Source organism: Nilaparvata lugens, chromosome X (assembly GCF_014356525.2).
Source record: "Nilaparvata lugens isolate BPH chromosome X, ASM1435652v1, whole genome shotgun sequence".
Classification (NCBI taxonomy): Eukaryota; Metazoa; Arthropoda; class Insecta; order Hemiptera; family Delphacidae; genus Nilaparvata; species Nilaparvata lugens.
Window position 1 is genome coordinate 103,189,723 of NC_052518.1, and position 15,984 is coordinate 103,205,706.

The 15,984-nt window shown below is 34.2% G+C and overlaps 1 protein-coding gene across 6 annotated transcripts in view; it reads left to right on the forward strand.

Moving 5' to 3' along the window:
- The window catches only part of LOC111052909 (catenin delta-2), a gene marked incomplete at its 3' end in the record, with an annotated part of 143,475 nt that overhangs the window by 120,805 nt on the left and 6,686 nt on the right, over positions 1 to 15,984 (forward strand). For all 6 annotated transcript variants that reach the window (XM_039442891.1, XM_039442894.1, XM_039442895.1 and 3 more), the window contains 2 exon segments: positions 10,430 to 10,572; positions 12,838 to 13,090. In XM_039442891.1, coding sequence (XP_039298825.1) covers positions 10,430 to 10,572; positions 12,838 to 13,090 — 396 coding nt within the window.

Here is a 15,984-nt window from a genome sequence, read left to right on the forward strand (position 1 = left end):
GTAAGTAGTGAGGTATATCCACAGTATACATACAGTACGGAAACTTGGCTATACCCTGACGCCAAAATCCGCCATCTTGTTAGGAAGCGCCGCATCGTAATAATATTGATGGTAGATTCGGATCACTTTAATGATCCGGATCAATTGATCTCGTTCACTGCCACGAGCCAATCAGAAAACCAGGATTGGAACTTCCCAAGGTCACGTGACGTGTTTAGTATTGGGGTCATGTAAAAAGCATTGGTTAGATAGGCGTTTGATTACAAGTTTCCATTCTGTATCTATTCTGTGGTATATCTGTTGTGTCGAGAAATTTAATAGTGGATTTGATAGGGTGATGGAATATTGAGATTTTTTATTTATTTAATCAATGAGAACTAAACAATTTAAGATGTCGATTACGTTTAACAATTGACTATAAACAAAAGGTGCTGGCTTAATGTCATTTATTTAATTTATTCTAGAAGTTTTTGACATGTTAATGAATCTAAACTATACGTCCCAGGCTGTTGAAAATGCCTATCATATTTCAAAGGTAACCTGATCAGTTTCATAAAATAGAAAGATTTGAACCTTGTAAGTAGTGAGGTATATCCACAGTATACATACAGTACGGAAACTTGGCTATACCCTGACGCCAAAATCCGCCATCTTGTTAGGAAGCGCCGCATCGTAATAATATTGATGGTAGATTCGGATCACTTTAATGATCCGGATCAATTGATCTCGTTCACTGCCACGAGCCAATCAGAAAACCAGGATTGGAACTTCCCAAGGTCACGTGACGTGTTTAGTATTGGGGTCATGTAAAAAGCATTGGTTAGATAGGCGTTTGATTACAAGTTTCCATTCTGTATCTATTCTGTGGTATATCTGTTGTGTCGAGAAATTTAATAGTGGATTTGATAGGGTGATGGAATATTGAGATTATTTATTTATTTATTTAATCAATGAGAATTAAACAACTTACAGAAAAGTACCACAGGCTTATACGCCCAAAACGGTTCCAATTCTAATTTAAAATTATTAGATTAATTTATTATTAATTATTTACCTTCATCAAATAGATTGTCTATTCAAAATAGATTTTGTTGAAGAATAAATATAACAAACTTTAGTAACTAAATATAATACGTGATTAAAAATTTATATTTTGCAACCAAGTTACACTCGAGTCATAACTTTCTCCTTGGCTATTTTATCGTAAGAAATCGGAAGCGATATTATGCTATGAAGCAATAAATAAAGTAATTGTAACAATGAAATGAATGAATTTAAAAGTTTATTCGATGACAAATTGCATTGAAAAATACGAAAGATGCATAGGAGGAGATAAATGTAGATATATATTGATTAGATATCGGAGAAGATGAGGTATAAAGCGGTTGTCACACCAACGTCTGCTAGCGGTAGCGAGCTCGCTCCCGCGGAGGTAGTTTTTCTGGAAGCAGTTCACACAAAAAAACGTCCGTCAGCGGTAGTTTGGTTTTGTTCTTGTTTTGATGAGGCTGGTTCTCTAGAAGTGGGGGAAGGCCGGCAACCAGAGCGCTACCGATGGCGAAGTTCTGGAGTTTGCTTTCCATGTTATTAGATTGGCCACGTCAGACCGAGCTCACTACCGCTAGCGGTACTCCCACTAGGAGACGTTTCAAAAGTTCGCCTGGCTCGCGAAGTGAAACTACCGCCGAGGTACTACCTCCGCGGTAGCGAGCTCGGTGTGACCTGCACAACTTAATAACATGGAAGGCGAGTTTTTTGACTTCGCTACCGCCGCGGACGCGAGCTCGGTGTGACCTGCCCTTAAGGGTAAATTAATAAAATTGCTCCCTATTATGAGAAATATGAAGATGGAAAGAAACAATAGGAAATCTGAAAAACGTACTTTCTCTTCCATTTCCCCCTATTTGAAAGGAGATGGAAATATATTCTTTATTAAACGGAGTTAGAACTTGAGAGATTCCAATGATCTTTATTTTGATGATGCAATTATTTGGTTGAAATAGTATTCCAATAAATATTGTACTTTTCATTGTACTGTACGTTTTCCGCGCAATTCTAATAGGAGTATGTTAATTCAACTTTACAAACTGAGAAAATCCGGTGAATTTTGAGAAACTATCTAGCTTCTTCTAGTTTTATACTAAAAATGTTTAAAGTGATTAGAAAAGCAGATTAGAAGTAAGGTATGTTGGATTTTTTCTAGTAGATATTTTTAAAATGATCTTCAAGAATTACTTTCAAAGATGTAATTAACCTTCTTCATCAATAGTTCCTCAAATTTAAATAATTTACTGCATGTTGGTATATACCGAAAAACTCGTGTAGAATAGGATAGTAAAACTCGTGTCTGCATTCATCATTATTAATTTCCATGCCTTTTCATTCTATATTAACCCGTATAGTATGAGGTGCGTTAAAGTAGGCGAAACTTAGTTTAAAACGCTTTTTGGACTTAGACATCTTCACTCATTCCTAGAACAGAGTCAATTCTAATTTTGTGAACATGTAGATTGATAGTCAGCATGCAAACGTTCACTTCATTTTGAAATTATCAGTCTCACTAAGGGTGATTTCACACGAGACTGGACACGACACAACTTAACAAAAAATGCACTGCGTTTATATAAAATGTGGGGTGTGTCTATGTTTATATAATGTGCACTATGTTTATATAAATGTCTGGTGTGTCACGGTCTCACCCACTCCAATACTAAAGACAAACCACTCGGTCATTAAGTCCGTTCGTGTCTGGCTTGGTGTGGCATCACTCTAACTTACTAGAATACTTAAATTCTTTAGCAACCTAAACTTTCTTATTTGCATAGAAATCTTCATTATTTGACTCCTTTTCTAACTGTTTGGATTGTTCAGATTTGTTATCTCTTTTATCTCTCACATTTGTACTTTGAAATATATCCTGTTTATATATATATATATATATATATATATATATATTATATATATATATATATATAAGTATTTATTTAAATAAATAAATACTGTCTAGGTAGAAGAATTTTCAATACTTTCAAATTTCTTGTTCCATCTATGAGTGTTTTTAAAATTTTTAAATTCAGTTGAACGCTCTTTTGAAACTACTGAACTCATTTTTCTAAACAGATTTCACAGAAAGAGATATTTGTACAATACTTTTGTCTGAAATTGTCACTTGACGAGAGAATCCATTAATCAACAGCTTTTCATTCATTACAGCTTTAGTTGATTAAAATTGTGGTTGTAATCTGAAACTCTTTGTGATTGGTCAAGATAACACAGATTTCCTAAATGAAAGACTGTCCCACTTTTAAACCTACTCCTAGACTAAATCTCCTTCAGCATTCTCTGTAGTTTTTTTTTGTTTATTTGTTGTACTGTTTCTCCAATTATGCTTGAGGTAATATCAAATTTTCTCAACCACAATAAGGGCCGTTTACACAGTGTAAGTTTAAGCTAAATCTTAAACCCAATCTGGATTTTTTTTTGGCTTAAACTAAAATTCCGTTTGCACAGTATCAGTTTAAACTCTGTATTGAGTTTAAACTCTGGGAAAGTTTAAACCTCCAAAGCAGGAGGTTTAGACCAAATAATTTGGATTAACTTGACATCTGTAAAGATTTGATGGGGAAACAGCTGATAGTAAATTATTTTTCGACTGTTGTTTTTAATGCTTCTGTAGACGATAATTATTAATTTAGGTTATAGTGAATCATTATTTGAATGTAAAAATTATTATAATGCAGGAACTGATAGAAGTTTTCAATGCGATTGATAAAGATGACTGCGAAGAAATTTTAAAACTGAGAAAAATTGGGCAAAAACAAATGATTCAAATTTCTGGGATGATAGAGAACGGTTTTGCTTGAGTAAAGCAACTGCCAATCCAGTATTTGATTAAATAAACCACTTGATAGAAAATAAGACAATTTTTAACAGTGGTCTTTGATTTGGAAACATATTTTTAATAACACGTAAATGAGATATTTTGCTTTCGAGAGATTTCTAATAAACGAGGAAGACCGTAGTAGATTTAAGCGTAACAAATCGCTTTTTTAAAAACATTCTAAAATATACTTTTTTGGTGCCTACTAAATATAAGTTTGTATCTAATAGTAGTATAGCATTTCATCATTTTTTGAAGAATTTCTTGATCGCTTTTCACTTTTATTACTGTGCAGCTTACAGCTCTGTGGATTTTGGACCAGGAAATAGTAGCTACATAACCTCAATTTACTGATGGTTTGTAAACAAATAGCAAATTTCCTGTAAAAATTACCCTTCCTGATATTATAAACGATGACATTCTATTACCAACTTAACACAAAACTAGTTTAACTTAAACTGGATTAGTGAATGCACTGAGAAAACCGATTCAAGTTTAAACTTTCAGATTAACTTAATCGAGTTTAGCAATCTATACTGTGCAAACGGCCCTAATGTAATAGATTTTAAACCCAGTTGATTTATAGACACGTAGCAGCAGCCAGTTCTGTGGAGATCAATATTAGTGAAAAAGGAAATAAGATTGTTACAATAGAAATATTAGATAAGGTAGTTAGCAGACAATAATCTATTATTTTTACTAGTGATTCAGTATAGACTAATGTTTTCCTGGCTTTATCCCATTTTTTTCTAAATTCATCAATAACATTAAAATATTTAGAAATATACAATTTAATTTAGAATTTTATGCATCCTGACTCATAGACTCTACAGTGGGATGCTACACGATAGTTTAAGGAAATTAATCCAAGTATGTAAAGGACTTTTTCCATATTGTAAATTGGTTTTTTCATGTTTAATTCCACAACTGCGCCATTCACAATAGAATTATATGATTCTTGATTTGGTTTTTGTAGTATCATTTGAAATAAGCATTTACTAAGTTAGTGAAAATTAAAAATCCCTCCATAAATAATTTACTAGTAATCAGTAAAAAATATTAAATTATTTTTTCCTTCGACTCGGTATAAACTGCCCAAAAGTATAATATTTATTCCCAAATTTGATCTATTTTATTAATGGAGTGAAACCATATTTGCAATTTGTTTAGTCCTCTCTATTGACATTACTAATGAATGAAGAATTTGAATTTCACTCCATAAATTATGATGATGATGATTCTTTGATGTAAATGAGATGCATAAATTACATTGACGATTGAACCAACATATTTTATGTGTTCCTCTAGAAAAGAATCGTTAAATTAATGTCAGTGACTGAACAATAATAAATGTTTTAGTATTAAATAGCTAGAACCCTTCTTGTAGATAGAATCCTTAAACGTTGAAAGGCTATCAGAACTTAGTTGATATTTAGTTGATGTATAATTAATAGTGTATATTATTCAAATAAAAGAATTTAGTAATAAAGTAAATAATATTTATAAATAAAGCATTTAGAATAACTATCCAACTGAATAGGTGAAGATTCACATGAGAAAATCCTCAAAATGCTACTTGCTCTAAATGTTCACTACCCACTTCTAGTCGAGTTTCTTTGTGTGTACAGTAGGTGGTGTGAAATTATTTGTATGATCTGATTAGTCGTTTCTTTTGTAGCGTACAGTCTATGCCAAGGTATGTATACCAACATGCTTTGAAAAGTAAAATATAAACTTTGCGACATTTTTTGAGCCTGACTGCTTTTATTTTGCTCACAGGTTATCAGAATGATCTCTGATCAGTTAAAACATTTTTGTTAATTTATCTAACACTTTTTCTCGCTAAATGACATTTTTGCATCACCTAAATTGACTATTGTATTTCACCTTTTAATATCCTCAATAATGGCAGTAGTTTGAAGCATTCAAGCAATTTTTAACTATTTTTCAGTTACTTTTTGTAATATTTCAATAAATAAATAAAATAATGCGCAAGTATTAGCAGATTTTTATAATAAATTCATGAATAGCTTTTTCTCGCTACCTATTAAATAATTGATATTCATATTTAATTCATATCTCCCTTCATTATTTCAATTTTTATCCTCATCTTTTAAATTAAAATACTTTTGCGAAACTAATAAGAGCCTCCCTAACCCAATATAGAACCAATTAGATACGATACTGCCAAAACAAATTTTGCTTTTCTATATGTGCAGGTTTATCTATAGTGAATAAAGGTTTTTGTGCAGGTTTTAATGAATAAAGTGTTGATTACAAAAGCACATTTACAACAATATGTTAGAAAAAAATACTTTGATTGTATCAAAATTAGAAAATAAACTTAGAGCATACCTTAGGATTTTCTAGAAATTTTGATCGAAGTATAGCAGACATGTTTGTCTCAATATAGTTGAGAGCAAGCGAGGCTTTGTACCTGTATTTCAAGGGCCAACCTAGTTTCTATCATTCTTTTTTCTTCATTTGAAGAAAAATAATTGTAATTCAGTCATTCCGTTATCTATAGTATCAGAGATAAGGTAAGAGATAAGGGAAGGTCTGACTTCTGTCTCATAGTATATTTTCGCTGTTGTTTACCTTGCTGTATTGAAATGAAGCAGTAATTGTTGAATTATCTAATTACTGGGCATAAGTTCGATTGCATTTTATTATAGTTTAGGCTGTTAAGTTCATAAAATTACTCTTGATTTCAATTCATCTTACAACAAGGTAAGTTCAAAATTTAATTTAATCTGTGTGTTTTGTTTTCATGTAACGTAAATGAAGAAATGTTGATCACCTGATAAACCTTTTCTTGCTTTTTTGCATTGTTTCATCCTTAGACCAGTTATAGAATAGACACGCCCCATACTGAAAGTCTATGAAGCCAACATCTACTGCCATATCGCCCCATCGTGACGTCAGCATTGGATAGAAAACTTTCAAATTGTGTCTATTTCAGATAGAAGTAGATTATTATTTATGAAAATGGTAAACTCCCGCTGCGCTCCCGCTGAAATAGACACAATTTGCAATGGAAAACAATGTAAACAAACTCTACAGAAAAGTTTTCTATCCGATGCTGACGTCACGATGGGGCGATATGGCAGTAGATGTTGGCTTCATCGACTTTTTGTATGAATATACAATGGGGCGTGTCTATTCTATTACTGGTCTAAGGTTTCATCCCATCCTCTGTAAATAATTTCTTCTTATTCGCTAATATTTTTTATCAGGAAGATAAATTTTAAAATTACTGACTGGCTATGATTTCTATTTTGTATTATGTGGAATTATTTTAAAGTATTTATTGCTTTTTCTTAGGATTAGTTTTGGTAATCTTGTTTTATTTATTTGTAAATTTTATTGTAACATAGTGAAAATTTGAGATAAAGATTTTCAGGGTTTATTGATCAGACCCAACGACAATATTCCTCAAAATCCCTTTTAAATAGTAGATTCAATGAATATTCTCATTCCAATGTCAATATGGTATGATGTGAATATTTAGATTATGAACTTGAAATAGGTCTTAAAACTCTTTCATTTAACCTTCCAGCAGTCGCGCTGTTGTAAAAAGTACAACATTGTCAGTATTTTGCTGCACAAAACTATTGAATGGGGTGGTGTCAGTGAATGAGTCACCTATGCATTCCAAAACTTTCCCCCCATCACTCCACTGAGTTGCAGTATCAACCGAGCAATGGTTCAGTTTTTAGGTGCCATTTAGTCGCCACAGTGCATAAGTCGCACTGTGCATAAGATAGGGAAAACTGTATACGGGGACTGTAAACGAACCAATAACAAAGAATTGATGGCTTTGCTTGATGTACCTTATTGGGATATGAAATGATAATCATCCAAATGTTCATAGGCGTAAAATAATCCAAGAAGATGGGAAAAGTGATTATACAATTAATTAATATGTTTTGACAGTAAACAGAGTATATAACACTTGAAAATTGGATGTTATAAGAAATACAACACGCGGCTGCTCGTGTGATTTAAGTAGGGTGCGACTACCGGAAGGTTAAACTGTATGCTTGACTTCCTATTTATAAATATCATTGTTGAATAGTCTCCAGTTGAATCTATCTCACATTGTTTGGTTGAAGCCAATCCAATTGGAATAATTTCAACTCTTCAACTAATTTCAACTAAAAAGATAATTTTTTGAATGCTACTCATTTTTCACTGAACTTCTTCAGCCTCCTAATTGTTTTCACTAATCTAGGTAATATTTTATCCTGGAATATCTAGATCTAGAATATCATCAGCTTATTCAAGATCGAAGTTGATCCAGATTTATGCCACTCAATATTAGTATAATTTGTTGCCACGTGAACAAATGGTAAATCTAGCCATTTTATTCCAATAATTTATGTATTCGATTTAACGAAAATCTAATGTCATGAACTATTGATATTTGATGATAGTTTATCATTCCATTCAAATTAATTTCACTGAAAAGGCGAAGCAGAAACATTATTAGGAAAAATCCAGTCATCGGTATTCTATTTTTGGATTTAATGACATAAATATTTAAAATTATGAATTAATTTCTGTGTATTATCCGCTTATAAAAACTGAAATTATTCAAGTGTTGATTGTTTACTGAAGAAGTGATGATTACTGGTAACGATTACCAAAACAGGGAACTTCAGTATCAGTAACTCCAACCTGTAAATATATCCAAATTGTCAATTGGAAATACAAATTGGCTATAAATCCAATTTTTGCAAATGCCTCTCCTGTCTAAGATAAAGGATAAACTAATAAAGGATAATAAAGTCCTGTCTAGACTCCTGTCTATAATAAAGGATAACTTGAGGATAATAAATGATATAACTTTTCAATTAGAATGTTTTGACGGTCCTGTGAGGTTTCACTGTATCATGAACACAGACTCTTCATGACTATTGTCATGGGGAAATTCTTCTGAAAGAAATGTAAGAAAAATATTTACTTTACAAAAAAAAGCCATTAGATGTATGTGTAAACTGACGAGATATCAGTCCTGCCGAGATTATTTTAAAATTGAAAGTACCCTCACATTTCCATCTTTGTTCATATAGCCTACAAGACTATCCTTAGCACCGTTGATAATAATTTTCTACCCACTAATAACAATATCCACAGTCATAGAACAAGAACTGCTAATAACTATCATTTACCTAATGTTAATTTAGCAATAGCAAAGAAAAATCCATTTTATCAAGGAATAATTTTTTACAATAGGCTCCCAAATGAAATAAAATCTGTTAAAACAAATAAAAATGTATTTAAAGCCTAATTGAAGAAATATTTATTGAATGGTGGCTTCTATTCCATAAAGGAATACATGGATAATTAGTGGATACATTTCAATAATATTGTGTACTTATCAATTAATAGCTGTGGTTGATAACTTATTGTACTTTTGTGTTTTGTACTTTGTGACATTGATAATTTTCATGTATTTTATTTGTTTTTATAATAATTGACGTTTGCCATATCTGTAATGTACAGCATTTTATGCAATAAAAATATTATTATTATATTATTATTATTATATTATTATTATTATTATTATTATTATTATTATTATTACTATTACATGACTGAATGACTACTTACTACATGACTATTGACTCTTCCTCAATATTATTCTAGCCTACTTACTCAACTGGCGATATAATTTATTGCAAAACTGCACTAGTATTATTAATATTCCAATTCCAATACTAAACTTATAACTTCCTATACTACTAAATTTACAGTGAACTGTAGTTGGCAGGGTGGAAATCTTTGAATTTTCAGTCTTCAACTGACAGTCCTATCAGTCTTTAACTAATAATCCGATCCATATATCGGGCAGATTTTCAAAATTCATGAGTTCTGTTTGTTTTTTAAAGATATCTGATTGTCCAAGATGTTAAGAGGTATCTTGTGATTGAGATCTGTGATTGCTTGCATTTCTTGTAAATCTTGAATCTTTCGATTCTTCATGAATACTTGATAGCATGATTCTTACTTGATATCTGTGATTGTGATTCTCGTGAATCTTGAATCTTGTGATTCTTCATGAATACTTGATTAATGAATCCTACTTGATATCTGTGATTGCTTGTGATTATTGAATCTTGTGATTCTTCATGAATACTTGATTCATGAATCTTACTTGATATCTGTGATTGTGATTCTCGTGAATCTTGAATCTTGTGATTCTTCATGAAAACTTGATAACATGAATCTTACTTGATATCTGTGATTCTCGTGAATCTTGAATCTTGTGATTCTTCATGAATACTTGATTAATGAATCCTACTTGATATCTGTGATTGCTTGTGATTATATTGAATCTTGTGATTCTTCATGAATACTTGATTAATGAATCCTACTTGATATCTGTGATTGTTTGTGATTCTTGTGAATCTTCATGAATACTTGATATAATGAATCTTCATAATACTGATCCTTCATAAATTTTGTGATTGTTATCTTGTAGAACCCAATTTTAAAATACTTGTCAAGCAGTGTTAAGCTCTTATGATGATATTTATGTTTTAGGAGAGAATCTTGGTTGCTTTGGTGCAAGTAAAAAGAAGAAGGAGGCTCAAGTTGTTCAACAGAAAGAAACAATTGCCACCGCTAGTTCAGGTGGTCCGCGGACAGAACCTGTCAAAGGAATGGAACTTCTCTGGCAGCCTGAGGTGAGTCAACAACTATTAACTTTACAAATGTACTTTGGTAAATACAAAAATTGTACATATTTTGCACATAAAAAATTTCCTGAGGTCAGTCCGGTTACTTATTATACAGACCCTGTAAGCTACGATTATTTGCAAAGTATACAACACAATAGATTGATTATTTGCTGATTTGTAAATAATGGTGGCCCGCACTACATATATGAATATGTGTCGGGATGCCAATAATTTCGCCTCAGTTTAAATAAATATAAATTTTGTTACCATAGTTTGGGAAATCTGGAACATTATTTTTGATGGTATTGAAAGTTGTTTCTTTCAATGAAAATACCGAGTGTTTCAAAAAGAATGACCCAATTTTAAACAGTTATATTTATTTAAAAAAATGGTACACACAAACCAATTTTACATCAAATTATTCACAGAAGTATCGAGTTTATGATGAAGTGTTCTATGTGCCCTCCTTTTAAGGCTCGGATGACATTTAGACGGTAGCGAAATTCATCCCAGACTGTTCGCAAGATGTCTTCTCGGCCTGTAGCTACTGCATCAATTATCCTGGTTTTTAGCTTTTTTCATCCTTTTTTTAGCCAAATTCATCCCAGACTGTTCGCAAGATGTCTTCTCGGCCTGTAGCTACTGCATCAATTATCCTGGTTTTTAGCTTTTTTCATCCTTTTTTTAGCCAAATTCATCCCAGACTGTTCGCAAGATGTCTTCTCGGACTGTAGCTACTGCAGCAGTTATCCTGATTTTTAGCTTTTTTCATCCATTTTTTAGCCAAATTCATCCCAGACTGTTCGCAAGATGTCTTCTCGGACTTTAGCTACTGCATCAGTTATCCTGGTTTTTAGCTTTTTTATCCTTTTTTTAGCCAAATTCATCCCAGACTGTTCGCAAGATGTCTTCTCGGACTGTAGCTACTGCAGCAGTTATCCTGGTTTTTAGCTTTTTTCATCCTTTTTTTAGCCAAATTCATCCCAGACTGTTCGCAAGATGTCTGTCTTCTCGGACTGTAGCTACTGCATCAGTTATCCTGGTTTTTAGCTTTTTTATCCTTTTTTTAGCCAAATTCATCCCAGACTGTTCGCAAGATGTCTGTCTTCTCGGACTGTAGCTACTGCATCAGTTATCCTGGTTTTTAACTCCTCAATATCAAGTGCTAAGGGAGGAACAACGTTGAAGATCGTGTTTACGTTCCTCCCTTAAAACTTGATATTGAGGAGTTAAAAACCAGGATAACTGATGCAGTAGCTACAGTCCGAGAAGACATCTTGCGAATAGTCTGGGATGATTTTGGCTACTGTCTATAGATGTCGTCCGAGCCTTAAAAGGAGGGCACATAGAACACTTCATCATAAACTTGATACTTCTGTGATTAATTTGATGTAAAATTGGTTTGTGTGCACCATTTTTTTATATAAGTGTAACTGTTTAAAATTTGGTAATTCTTTTTGAAACACCCGGTATTTTCATTGAAAGAAACCACTTTCAATACCATCAAATAATCTTCCAGATTTCCCAAACTATGGTAGCTTAACAAAATTTATATTTATTTTAACTAAGGCGAAATTAGTGGCATCCCGACACATATTCATATATGTAGTGGGAGCCGCCATTATTTACAAATCAGCAAATAATCTATCTATTGTGTTGTATACTTTGCAAATAATCGTAGCTTACAGGGTCTGTATAATAAGTAACCGGACTGACCCCAAGAAATTTTTATGGGCAAAATATGTACAATTTTTCATTAGATATCTCCAAAGGTAGTCCCTATTGGAGTCGATAACACGCTGATACCGGATTTTAAATCCCTGAACGCTCCCTGGAAGTCGGCAACCTCTATGCTGTCTAGAGCCCTTGTCGTAGCACGTTGAACGTTTTCCAGAGTCCCGAACCGCGTTCCCTTAAGTTGTCTCTAGATCTTGGAGGAACAAAACGATGTCCGGTGGTGCCATATCCAGGCTGTAAGGAGGATGTGGCAACGTTACCGTCGACTGTTTGGCCAACTGCTCGGTGACGAGCAGGCAGGTGTGCGACGGAGCATTGTCGTGATGGAGGATCCATGAATCGGCAATCCCCGGACGGACTCGATGAACCCGGGCGGTTAGTCGACGGAGCACCTCTCTGTGGTACTCGGTTTTTTGTGCCACCCGGCCAAACTGTAAACGACCAGTAGAGAGGCTTGTCTGTAGCTGCTCACACCAAAAATTTTGGTCGAGACTGTATCTTTTTCAAATTTAAATCAATTTTGTTTGGCTACAGGTGGTGCAGTCCTACCTATCGCTGCTGCAGAGCTGCTCAAACCCAGAAACGCTTGAAGCAGCAGCTGGAGCTTTGCAGAATTTGGCAGCTTGCTACTGGCAACCCAGCATAGAGATCCGTGCAGCCGTTCGCAAGGAGAAAGGTCTGCCGATTCTGGTCGAGTTACTCAGAATGGAGGTGGATCGTGTTGTGTGTGCGGTGGCCACAGCGCTCAGAAACCTCGCCATTGATCAACGCAACAAGGAACTCATCGGTTAGTATGGCAGAGAATAGTTATTTGTGCAACTAGTGCGCAAAGTAACAGTTTGCTGCACCGAAAGAAACGTTTACGGAATGGTTTCTTGAGTGCAGCAGAGGAACTTTGCGCACGTATTTCACATTAAGTTTTTCCTACAGTTACCATTGAATATGAAAAGTGGGTAATTATGGGTAAAATTGCCTGAAATCCATCAAATGTTTTTCTGTGTAATTTTATTATTGATAAAAACCTTCATTTATTGTCAAATTGAATAATGTAGTGTTTGAATGAAGAGACGGCTGTGTGGTGTGTGGGTGGCACTGTGCTGTCGCTGTCCTCGTTGTCCTTGGTTATTATTATGACGTGCACCTCTGCTCACTATACCACAGTCACTGTTACCAACTTCATTTTGATTTTGCTGCACTGTTGCTCCATATAACCTACTAAGTATTTTGCGTTGCCATGTTGCAAATCTGGAGTGCAGAAAAAAATTTTCCCGCGCGCACTAGAGCGGAGAAGTGATTCTTTGCGTTCTGTAATCAGTGCAGCAATGGTCACTTTTCAAGGTAACTGTAGGAAAATGAAATTTACATTAGAACAAACAGGACAATAGCTTTATTATTATTATTTTCCTCTGTCATGTAACCCATGTCAGAGGTATTTATTAAACATGGAAAAACATTTACAATATGGAAAAAATACTTTAAATACTTGGATTAATTTACTTCTGTCGTGTAGCATCCCACTATAGAGTCTATGTGTCTGGATGCATTCAGTCTAAATTCTAATCATTGTATTTTAAATACAAATGAATTTTTATACTATACATTAATCTGGGCTATTTCTACCAATTGAATGCCTTAAATAGCGCTAAAAATTTATAAGAACTAATTATCGTAGTAAAAGAGAAAAAAATTAGATAGTGTAAAGGATTGTTTAAAGAGAGCTCAAATAACAACAATATTAGTTAATATACAATAGTTGTTCGCTACTTTCATTTATTTATTTATTTATTTATACATTGATAGATACAACATCATTCTCAACTATGAATGATTGGGAAAGGAACAACAGGATTAAAGCCCAAAACTGTACCTTTCCCAAATTTAGATAGAAATTGTCCAAAAATAGGTTATGTTCACACTACACGTTTTTTGTCCAATTTTGAGTCCAAAATATTTATAAACTAGGAATTTAGAATTTAGGAAAGTTGAAAACCAAATTAAATTATAATACTTCACTAAATCATCACTAATAACTGAAAATACTGTATTAATAATTGAAAATTTTAAAAAGCGAAAAGAAACTCAAACGTACTCCTAAAACAACAGCTGTTATACTGGATTTCCAATGCTTTTTAACATATGTTTGATACTTTTTTTGAACTTTGAAATGTTCCATTACTTCCACTGATAATGAATTAAAAATTTTACAGCCTATATATAGTACAGATTTCTGACCAAAAGTTGTATTTCTTCTAGCAATATACAACTCCCTATCTCTAGATCTAGTGTTGTGCGCATGGTCTACATTGCGTGTTAAATGAGGGTTTCTTCTGATGAAGATAAGAACTGTATGTATGTATAGTTGCCGAACGCTTAAAACGTTATAATCTTTAAATAGCAGTTCGGTTGGGTAGAGTCTGGGTCTGTAGTTGATAATTATTTTTAATGTAAGTTTTTGTACTTTTATGAGTGGATCCGATTGATTGTAATATGCACCTCCCCAAATAAGTATTCCATATCTAACAACAGATTCAAATGAAGCATAATATACTGTTCTTAGTTTTTGTGCAGGCAGGATATGACGAAGTTTCTGTATGTTTCTTTATGTTTTTGAAGGGACGGATTTAAAGAACCTCACACGTCAACCGAAGCTTATTGTGTGTCACAAGTATGTTAGTTAGGCAAACCAATTCTTGTGTCCTTTACAAGGTCCAGGAGTTTTTTCCTCATACTAACATCTCATTCCTCACCTGGTTACTTGCAGCCAAACAGAGCCCTTTTTCTAGCCCCAAGTCTTTCGCAATCCAGTATGATATGCTTAGCAGTCTCTTCAGACTGATTACAAAGCCTGCACATCTGGCTTTCATTTCTGAGTCCAATTGTGTGGAGAATGGAGATATTTCCTGAAGCGGCCATGTCCAGTTATCAGGGCAATCAATTGCTTGACCTGACCTCTACCCAGACTCACCAGCCAGCTGGTGAAGCGAGGGCTTGCGTCTGCCAGCAGCCTTTTGCCAAGTGCTTGACCAGGGTGACCTTGCCATTACTGGTGATGTAAGTCCCTGGACCATTTACTTATTAAATGGAAGGCAGTTGTTTTGCTTATGCTAAAGCTTGGCTCTGGACCAAAGAATGACAGACATACTGGAACTCCGCTTAGCAAGCTCATATGCACGCTCGTTACCTCCTATGCCTACATGGCCAGGATGCACAGAGTTGCGTATTGCAAGCCTGCTGAGTGTTTTGTGGCACTCCCTCGCCAATTTAGACTTGATTTCATTGGAGTCAAGAGCCTTGAAGGCTGCCTGACAATCTGAAAGGATTACTATATGCTTGACACAATAGCGTATGGCAATGCCTATGTTGGCACAATCCATGATGCCCCAAATCTCTGCCAGAAAGATGGTACAGTGTTGTCCCTGACTTACACAAAGTTGTGTTCTGGGTGAATCACTGTACACCCCGTAGCCAGATTTCCCTTCAATGAGAGAATCGTCCGTGTACCAGACAAGGCTGCCTCTTTTGTGATAGGGCCCTTCCTCAGACTTCCACTCCTCTCTGGAGCAGAATTTAACAGAGAAAGGTTTAGGGCCGGTTTCCGAGCTCGGGTCTTTAAGTTCTGGACTTACAGAGTCCAGGACTAAAATAAGCTCTCGGGTCTAAATTGACTTTCTGAGTCACGAT